Source organism: Trachinotus anak, unplaced genomic scaffold (assembly GCF_046630095.1).
Source record: "Trachinotus anak isolate AG129_WGS33_773 ecotype Australia unplaced genomic scaffold, CSIRO_AGI_Tana_v1 ptg000018l, whole genome shotgun sequence".
Classification (NCBI taxonomy): Eukaryota; Metazoa; Chordata; class Actinopteri; order Carangiformes; family Carangidae; genus Trachinotus; species Trachinotus anak.
This window is the reverse complement of record NW_027273869.1, coordinates 14,824,614-14,834,647: the sequence shown is the minus strand read 5'-3', so window position 1 is coordinate 14,834,647 and position 10,034 is coordinate 14,824,614. Positions and strand designations below refer to the sequence as shown.

The 10,034-nt window shown below is 39.5% G+C and overlaps 2 protein-coding genes across 3 annotated transcripts; one reads left to right on the top strand and one right to left on the bottom strand.

The window, feature by feature from the left end:
* Positions 1-325: 325 nt before the first annotated feature.
* tigarb (TP53 induced glycolysis regulatory phosphatase b) lies at positions 326-5,405 on the top strand. 2 transcript variants are annotated; one of them, XM_071501570.1, is made up of 6 exons: positions 326-430; positions 747-784; positions 1,664-1,785; positions 3,407-3,484; positions 3,591-3,701; positions 4,491-5,405. In XM_071501570.1, exons 1-6 carry the CDS (start codon positions 399-401, stop codon positions 4,923-4,925), a joined length of 816 nt encoding a protein of 271 aa, XP_071357671.1. In that variant the 5' UTR covers positions 326-398; the 3' UTR covers positions 4,926-5,405. The 2 variants fall into 2 exon arrangements, with proteins under 2 accessions (XP_071357671.1, XP_071357672.1); XM_071501571.1 differs by having other exon boundaries at positions 4,533-5,075.
* A 2,352-nt stretch (positions 5,406-7,757) lies between these two features.
* Positions 7,758-9,703, bottom strand: fgf23 (fibroblast growth factor 23). Its single transcript, XM_071501572.1, has 3 exons — positions 9,337-9,703; positions 9,132-9,235; positions 7,758-8,332 (listed from the first exon to the last, which is right to left on the bottom strand). The coding sequence occupies exons 1-3, from the start codon at positions 9,569-9,571 to the stop codon at positions 7,886-7,888; spliced, it is 786 nt and encodes a 261-aa protein (XP_071357673.1). The 5' UTR covers positions 9,572-9,703; the 3' UTR covers positions 7,758-7,885.
* Between the last annotated feature and the right edge of the window lie 331 nt (positions 9,704-10,034).

The following is a 10,034-nucleotide window of genomic DNA, read 5'->3' as shown; positions in this document are numbered from 1 at the left end:
TTGGTCCATAGCAAATCTATCAGACACAAACTGTTCTCATTGCCTTGTTATTTTGAGATCTTTTAAAATCGTGCTATATTGTCTGTCCATTTCTTCTTATATATATATATATATATTTTTTTTTTTTTTTTTTTTTTTTTACTAAGAGAAGAATGACTGTGACAGAAGCAGCTGACAACTGCCATAATATATATATATATATATATATATATATATATATATATATATATATAATAATTTATAATAACATAAAAATAACATCTTTGTCCATGACACTTTCATGAAAGTGCTCTTACGCAGCTCTGCAATGCGATTTGATTTGCGTCATGACGCAACAGGCTACGTCATGTAATTGCAGATGAACCAACCGGGAAGTGTCTCGGAAGCCGCTGCCGAAGATGTTTACATTTAGTTTAACGCTCATACGACAGTAAGTGGCTATTTACCGGCGTAATTTTTTCTTAAATATTTTCAGAGGACTTAAACACGAATGAACCGGTAATGTCAGTGTGTCCTACGTCAGCGGTTTGTCCTGTCAGTTGGTAGAGCAGCATGGCGGCTGAATGTGAGGCTCAACGGTTAATTAACAGAAACAGGACTTGAATAACTTCAGATAGGAACAGTGTGTGTCAGTCCTCTTAATTTAGCTTTATATTTGACTACAGAACGAGCTTTTTTTCCTCACCGCTAAAATAGAGTCGCATGTTTAAGCTAATTCAGTGACATTGCTATGTTTTCACACACAGTGGGGAAACGCAGTACAACAGGGAAAAGCTCCTGCAAGGTACGTTAAATAACTTCTGAAAGCTGCATCTAAACATGGATTCAGCTTCACAGCCATGGTTAAAATTATGTCACAGCATTTGGTTAAAAAGTTAGAGCATTAAAATATCCTTACATGTCAGACTCCACTGCAACTGCATATCACTTATTTGATGTATGTTTGTCCAAGTCATGAACTACTGGTTCAAGAGGTGAGGGGGGTCATGAATCTTTGCTTGAAGTGACTGTGACAGTGTCAGTCAAATAACCACAAAGAGACACAAAATGATCACAAAGAGACATACAGCAACCACAATGTGATGTGAAATGACTGAAGTTGAAATTGGGGTCTTGTTCCTGTGTAGGAGGGGGTGTGGGAGGCCTTTTACATGCCTGTGTCCAGGGGTCTGTTGTCTCATAATCCACCCATTTTTAGGTACTCGAACTTCACCTGAGTATTTCCTTTTTCCTGGACTTCAAGCTTCTAGTCCACTATGCTGTAAAGGAAACATTGAGTTCATAAAACTCAGCACATTGTTAAAGATTAAATCAGTTAATCACCTCTTATTAAACTATTTATCCTGTAAACTTCTTTAATAGATTATTTAAATAACTTACAACAGTAAAATACTGCTCACACATTGATGCATTAGTACATAAAAATATGATATATGATATATATCGGTCACTGGGGACATTCTGCAAAATGAATACTTTTACTTTTGTACTGTAGATAAATTATTTCTCATAATAGTTCTGCACTTTCTAAAATATAATTTTGATGGATACTTTTACTCAATTAAAGGATCTGCTAATCTGTCTAACTTGTTCTGCAGTCAACTGTAGAGATACTGTATCTTTATTGCACAGACTGAAAACACTGTGTACTTTGTGTTTTTAGGTCAAGGTGTGGACACTCCCCTGTCAGAGACAGGTGTGCAGCAGGGTGAAGCAGTAGGACAATACCTCAAAGACATCACATTCAACAATGTGTTTGCCAGTAACTTGCAACGGGCTGTACAGGTAAGACAGACACATAATCTTTAATTTGGGCAGTATAGTTGAGTTACTGAGAGAAAAATGACTGTGACAGAAGCAGCTGACAACTGGGCCATAACAAGTACCATCTGGATATCACAGATAGTAGGTGACAGTGAGAGAAAAAACACTGCTCTCCTCTTATCTTCAGTGTATTTGTTAAGTATCTGTGTAGTGCTAATGGCATATTAAAGAATAAGGCTGGTGATATTCTGTAATTTTCTTACAAATTCCATGAAAAGACCAAAAGGAACAACTATTGCCTGTGTATCTAAAGCCTGATATATCTTATTTCTCCATTCTTGTCCATAAACTGTGAAACACACTGTTAAAATGAGTGATATGTTCTTTCTTTACTATGAACATACTGATATATTCACTATAGCACCAAATGTGTAGTAATCCGCCATAGAAAATAGTCCCCTGCATTTACTCGTGTGTTTTCTAAAAACTATAGTGCCCAATAATGAGATTAGAAAAAAAAGATTTACATTTTCAGTAGGAACAAACAAACTTGGGTTTCAGTAGCAGAGACATGCAGGGGAAGTCAGAAAGTAACAAGAGACAGACTTATATATTGTTGGTTTTAGTCTATTCAATGGATTTTTTAATGGTAAGAAAAACATAAAATAAAGGCAGCTGTATACTTTTAGACCTTGTGTCTGCAGGCATAAGGTTTTTACTTCAGTTAATAATACTTCATCCAATAAATTATCTGATTTCCATTCAAATTTACTTACACAACGAGAGCCCAGAGATCATAAACAGGGTATGACCATGAGTTGTAATATTACATATATTGTTGCAGGAGCTTCTCATGTGGGTTGATGGATTGAGGTTTCCTAGAAATAAAAGTCTTTATTTCAAAACCACCATTGTGCAACAGCCTTACATCAGTGACCTTTTTTAGTAAAATGATTCCAGACTTGGCAAATGTTCTCTAGCCAGACCTCACACATTTCTTTCCTTTTAATGAAGAATCAAAATCTTACCACAATCTTGTGCGATAATTTGCCTCCATACCTTATACAGTGATACTAACAGTGCAGGCTAGCAATGCTTAGCACCAGTTTCTGTCATCAATACATTTGTTGGCTCATTGAAAAATTGAATATTTGTTTACATTAACCTACAGTTAGGACATAGGTAGAGTTGAGCACCAAGATACAAAGGAAGCTCTGTGGTTGGACCTGAGCAGAATGACGCTTGCTTTTACTTAATGTTTTATTTTGGAGGTTCTCAGCACATGTGAGTGTAACAGCTGAAGCCTCAAACCTCCACATTTTACAAATAAGCAGTAAATACTGTGTGTTATGCTTGATTCTTACTTATATCTAAATAGGAACACGACCAGGAACAAATATTTCAGTCAAACCAGTAAAACGTTACTCTTGCTTTTGCTGATTGTGAAGTACGAGAGAAAAACAGGATGCATGTGAATGACTTCCAGATATAAAATAGTTGCACGAACATTCATGTCTCTGTGGGCTTTGACTCACTGATGCTGACAATGTATGCGTGGCTTTTGAGTGTGTCCATGACAGATTTTCTTGGCATTTCTAAATGTATTGAGTCAGTAATTTCCAGATTACATTTCCTCCATCAGACAGCTGAAATAATTCTGAGGAAAAACACTCACTCTTCGGGCATGGAGATGGTTTTGGAGCCATTACTCAGAGAGAGGGTAAGATCTGTTGGCTTTATTCTACCTCTTAATATCACAGCTTTACATGTAACACTATAGCAGTTTCTTGTCTGAGTTCTAAATTGTGGTTTTGTTGTTCATACAGGGTTTTGGCGTCGCTGAAGGACGTCCGAAAGAGGACCTGAAGAACATGGCCAACGCTGCTGGTCAGTCATGCCGTGACTACACACCACCAGGAGGAGAGACTTTAGACCAGGTGAGTCAGATAAAGTCAGGATTCATCATGTAGACACTGATTTAGTCACTGTTTGGAAGATGGAAACAGAGGGCAAAAGAGTATTGCTTGTACAACAGCACCATGTAGTGCTCATCTTGGGGCATTGCATTGTAAAAATTAGATAACAGTTGCAAGACTCAATGCAGTAGACTTTTATATTCCTGTTCAAAAAAACAATCAATTGTCTTCAAAATGTCAACCTTTCATGAAATAAGATAAACAGCCTTGTGTTAAGCTTTGCGACAGTAGAGTGTTACATCAGCTTCAATGCAGGAGAACTGTCTTTACACCTAAAAGGTGCAATTAGCTTCAGTGAAAGTTTAAAAATCCTGGTTTACAGTGGAATGAGACAGTGTTTGTCTGCTTATGCTGCTGTTTGAAATGCCAGTAACTTCTTCACTATGAAATGACAAATATTAAAAAATACGTCTTCAAATGTCTTGTTTTGTTTGATGAGCAACTCAAAACGCAAAGACTCAATTCCCAATGATGGACATTTAAGAAAAGCAGCACGTCCTCACTGGGAAAGCTGCAACCAGCAAATTTTGAGCACTTTTGCTTGAAAATGACAATTAATCAATTGTCGAAAGTGTTGCAGGTTAATCTAGTAATGATTTTGGCTCTAATTTCCCTATACAACAAACAAAGCCAATGGAGACTCTGTTCAGTTTCTGACCATTTGCTGCTAATCGGCGTTGGCTCTCAAACCTGCTGGAGTTGAGGAATCTTGTTGATCTCTTAGTTCTGGATCATGTCACTTGCTTCCAGGTGAAGCTGCGATTCAAAAAATTCCTCAAAATCCTTTTCAAGCGAATGCTGGATGAACATGGCTCATCAGGGCCGGATGCCTCTGCAGGAGCGTCTGTAGCCGGAGACACTGCAAACGGGTCGGCAGCCGCTGCCTCAGACGTCGCCTCTGGTGGTTTGGCTGACGACGGTCTGCAGGGACTGTCGGTCCACGTTCTGGTCGTGAGCCATGGCGCCTACATCCGTGTAGCCATCAGGCACCTTGTAGAGGACCTAAAGTGCTCTCTGCCTGCAGGGGTGAAGATGTCCCAGCTGTTTTCACCCTGTCCAAACACCGGCATCAGCCGCTTCATTCTCACTCTGAGCCAGTCCGAGTCCGGCCCGGTCCTCTCTGCTGCTCGATGTGTTTTCACCAACAGAAAGGACCACCTGGAAAACCTCACAGCTGCTGAGTAGTGTAGAGGAAATGAAGCGGGGTAGATGTTTGATGTGTGCAGGATCTGTACTGATTGTGCAGATACACAGGATATCTGACTTATAATGGAACAACAAGGAACACTAAAGGGAAATAAAAAGGCAGAGACCTCAAAGTTACCACAGGTAACTGAATCCAACAATGCACAGGGTAACTGGTGTTTTGTCAATAATCAATAGTGTTTTACAGTGGATCAATACTCAAAATAATTGTGCTGTACTGTATTATCAAACTATTTCATCATCCCTCCAACTGTAGGCCAGTAAGAACTCATGTGTCATACTACTTATTTAATATGATTCATTTTATTGCCTCTTTTATCATGTTATACCAAAGTCAGACTATTTAATGTATTATTGAACGCTGTTGGTGAGTGTGGCATTTTCAAGTTGATGCATCTCCTGTGTTGCAGTTGTGGAGCTGCTCAATTTACTTGTGCAATATAAGATGACAACACCGAATCTTTGTTGAGTTTCTGTTTAACCAAAAAGTTTCATGCATATGTGTAAATATGCATGAAAGGCTGCATATATCTCACAAGGCTGTGAAACAACATTTATGAAGTTTGTCAACGCGTCCACTGCTGGGTGCTAAATATTCATGGGTGTTCAGCTCTTAGTTTTTTTTTTTTCTTGTTTTAGAGTCACTTTTTAATCTCTACTGAATGTAAGAGCGATGCAGCACATCATGGCCTCGATACTTCAAACACAGTGTGATCTGTTCATTTCAATTCATCTAAATTAAAATCTATAAACTGACAACCTCCCATTGAACACAAAGGTACTTTTACTATTCTAATACATAACAAAATATAACAAGACATTAGAGGAAGAGGACCTGTATCTAGATCACTGTCATTCATGGTATTTCATTTTTTTTACTACTTTTTTTTACTACCAAAAAAAAAACAATTAATCAATTATAGTTGTTGTGAATGAATTTTCAAATTAATCATTTCTGCTCTAGTCTGCTGGTTGATTTGTTGGTGCCAGGGAAGATAATGAAAGTGGAGGTTGGTAGGGCCCCCAAGACAGTTTAATCTGGCTTTGTCTGTCAGAGTAGATGAATAGATTGATACCACTCCCTTATCTTTATCTATTATAAAAACACACACATAAGATTCACAGATTAACATATTAAGTCTAATTTAATATGTAAAAAAATGATAATTTCACAGGGGTTATTTAGCGTTGTTGTGCTATTTTCTGTGACTGGACTACTGCTGGGAGCAGTGTAAGTCCTGGAATCTTTACTGCAACAGCGGAAATGTCAAACTATTCTGTTAAAAGGTCAAAGGTTAATGGACGACAATGGCCAATTTAGCAGTTAGTGAAAGTGAAAAGGGCACTGAAGTGTATTTATAGGTTACATGGCCGGGAAGTGGCCCATGTACCTGTTTGCTAATTGAGCAGAGGAGGTGTGAGAGTGCAGGATATGCAACTAATGAGCGGAACACCACAGTAACTGGGTCAATGTTAAACTTGCTTACACATTCATGACTTCCTTTCGCATAGTACATGTTGTCTTTACCAAATGACACAGCACACACGGTGGTAAAACACCAATGTTTAAAAATCCAGGAGGACATGGGCCTAGGTTTGCATAAAATAACACACAACACAGACCATGTTTCTTTATGAGTTTATTTTGTCCCAAATTCAAGCAACACTCCATCCACAACTCCTACTAATACATTCAAAGACAAACCATGTATGTACATTTAAATGTAAAGCATTCGTATAAATACCATAAATAACACTAAAGGAATGGTTTTAAATAAATAAATACTCTTTGGGACAGGTTTTTGTGTTTGCTGGTGGTGGCCAGCACCTGTAAAATCACATAGCAAGAGTTCAGATTTAATATCAAGATCACTGCTCTGTAAAGGCTGTTTACCCTGTAGTTATATTCCTTCAAGTCATGATCTAGAGGATGTATTACTGGTGGCGAAAAAAATGACACAAATGCAGAAACATTACCACAACAGATACTGGAAGTGATTGCAGTGATATGTAACTTTTGGAGCGACTGTTTTAGTTTCAAAATCAACAATAAACTAACTTAAAATCTTCTATATTCAACTCAGTAAACTTAGGACTTTAAAATATAGCCAAAACGTAATCTTAACTCCATTAAATGCACCTCTTACATATAATCATGCATATATTTTTGTTTGAAATCATGCCTGCCTAGTTTCACATCAGTTAAGACAGGGCCTTCAGTCCTCCAGAGGTAGGCTAAGTCAGGCTTCTGTCTCCAGATAAAATCATTGTCACTGTGAAATGTGGGTTTCTCAGACCAGCTGTAAAAAACCTCAATGAGAGGGGACCACAGAGAAACAAACTGCTGATTATAAAGGATGGAGCTGGGGAAAAGGATTTAGACAGCTAAGATTTCCTTTTCAGTAATTTGTTAGTAATTGGGGGAAAAGAAATCAGATATTTAATTATAACAGTATTTTTGATGAGGTGGAGTCCCTGTTTCCACATGTTCTCCACTTATCACCAAACCTGCCTGGGAATGTACAAAATCATTGATGAGTAAAATCCAGGTAAAACACACATCCCTTGTGATGTTGAATAAAACAGAAGCAGAAGAGTTTAAAGAGGATTTGAGCTTTCAGACTATATGAATTGTGCAAAAGGGGCTGCAAGTCAAGTCTAATATTTTGTACATTCAGTGTATAAACACACTGCTTCTCTGAATGAATGATGGCAGAAAACACATTATAATTAAGACAGTGTGAAAAGAAGGGACAACCTGAATGCTCTCCTTTCAGTTCTTTTTTTTTTTCTTTTTCTTTTTTAAAATAAAGTCTGATGTTTTATGTTTTTTTTTGGTCTGGTATGATTATAAACTACAAGCTTAAACTTGAGCTCACTTATAGTAAGGTAAAAGGGGCGCCCACACCTTGCTACACCCATGCCGGTCGCCAGTAAAGTCACCCCATGGTCCCGAAGCTCCTGGGGCTGGCTGGGTTGGAAGAGTGTACGTTCCACGGGTCGTGGGTGGACGGAGCCAGCGGCGTCTCCCGGGACACGTTGCGCCCGTCGTCTCCAGCTTCCACCTCCACCTCCAGTTCTGCGTCGTCCTCCGGGACGGCCCGGGAGTCCGAGCCCTCCTCCGTCTGGCCTAGGTAGACGTTGTGCGGGTCGGAGGGATCCACCACCTGGTTCCTCTTCTCCCTGTGCAGCAGGAGGCGCTCCAGCGGCACCGTGTTCTTCTTGGGCAGGAAGAGGGAGGTCTGCGGCAGGTTCTGCTCCGCTGAGAACACCTGCCGGGAGCCCTCCAGGTTGAACAGGATACCGGTGCGGCTGGAGTAGTACACGTCCCGGTTGTTCTCCAGAAGCTTGTGGTTGAAGAGGCAGTCGTCTCTGAGGCAGATGGGCTGAGAGAGAGAGGGAGAGCGAGAAATCAAACATTATGGACATTTCTAAACACCAGTTTTGTCGGTATCGAAATATTATTATAATCATTTCCAAATCGGCTTCTACTAAATAGGCTGATAAGTATCAATAAAAAAGCGTTTTATCACCTAAATCGGGACATGATCTCATTTGTTAGTCTTTAAAAAGTAAATCTAATTAAATTGTTTTACAAAAAAAAATGCAAAAATACGCCAATTGCACATGAAAGTGATTTTAAAAATCACTGAAGTTGATATTTTTTCTGACGTTTCTAGTGTTTTCATTTCATAGATATCCGTGATTCTCGTTTTAGTAAACAGGAGCGAAACTACTTTAGAAAAGTAAAATAGCTTCGTCACTGTGCAAGCAGTTCACTCGATGTGAATGACACCTTGAAAAAAGAAATCAAATGACTACATTCATACTTAGACAACCTATGGATGCAGTCATTTCTGTGCGTAAAAGTGCAGAAATCAGTGTTAAAATGTGCATAAATACCCGCATTGGTGCCAAATATGAACCCAAAAAGACTTAAGGGGATCGACTAAGTTAATGGCAACAATTAGTCGAGCTGAGTAATTAAATAATAACCAAATAAATTGATGTTAAGACTATAGCTACAGTACGTTTGAGCGTAAAATAAAGACCCATAGAAAGTGATGCTAAAACGACGCGTAAAAGGGTGCCAAATTAGAGGAACTAAAAACCAAAAGTTTAGTGTAGGTGATCGATTGAATTGATAGTAATAATCAATCGATCTGAAAGTAAGTATTTGCTTACAGAGCTGAACGGGTTGCCTTCCAAATCCATACACAGGAAACGGCTGCTTTTGACGCCGAGGATGGCGACGCGCTCCCTTGTCTCAGCTTTCAGTAAAATCACACCTGCAGGGGAAAAAGAGGTGTTAAACCGAGCTTCATATTACCACACTGCAAGAAGTAAACTTTTAAAAAAAAGAAAGAAAAACAACTATAAAACCGCTTACTGTATGAGCTCCTGACTGTGGTTTTGCGCACAGTGCCATCTAATCTGATCTCCAAGTAGAAGTTGTTGAGGTCTGTGGATGTCTGCAGGTGAACGTATCTCCTCGGGTTCCCCCAGTTGGATCCGACCAGCGGGGATGGATTCGGGGCCGTTTCCCCGAGAGGAAATCCCTGGAGGACAGCGAGTAAGAGCGCCAGCACAGTGTCCCTCATCCCCAGTCTCTTGTTGACGTCCATCCTGGAGCAAAGCCGGTGCTTTCCACTGAGAGCTGCTGCTGGGAGTTTTCAGATGCTCTGTTGTCCCAAAGTTGGGAGACAGTTCCTATTTAAAGCCCCCCGAGTGCCACTCCTGCTCACATCCTTTGCGTAAAAAAAAGAAACTCGCCCCCAAAGCAGATGTGCGGGTTTGCTGCAGCGGAAGGGCCACTTCCACCTCTGTCTGTTTATCCCAATACCCTGGTCAGACAACAGGATTCTTATTTTTGGTGACACGTCTTGACTCATCAATCTTTTAGACTATTTCCTAAAGGTTCACAGTCCACCAGGTCAGGTTTATGTTGAGACTGGAAACATTGTGTGTTGGGCAATATTAAAAAAAACAGGAATATGAACCTATAGAAGGATCTTGAAATCAGGGATGGAATATAATGTCATTTTAGTTGTGTGTGAGCTAAACTGATATTTCCAGTTTGTGCAAACC

Coding starts and splice junctions, on each gene's coding strand:
- tigarb (XM_071501570.1), top strand. CDS start 399: ATGTTTACATTTAGTTTAACGCTCATACGACA. Junction 431..746: donor AGTTTAACGCTCATACGACA/GTAAGTGGCTAT, acceptor TTTCACACACAG/TGGGGAAACGCAGTACAACA. Junction 1,786..3,406: donor ACTTGCAACGGGCTGTACAG/GTAAGACAGACA, acceptor TTCCTCCATCAG/ACAGCTGAAATAATTCTGAG.
- fgf23 (XM_071501572.1), bottom strand. CDS start 9,571: ATGGACGTCAACAAGAGACTGGGGATGAGGGACACTGTGCTGGCGCTC. Junction 9,236..9,336: donor CACAGTCAGGAGCTCATACA/GTAAGCGGTTTT, acceptor TTTCCCCTGCAG/GTGTGATTTTACTGAAAGCT. Junction 8,333..9,131: donor AAGGCAACCCGTTCAGCTCT/GTAAGCAAATAC, acceptor TCTCTCTCTCAG/CCCATCTGCCTCAGAGACGA.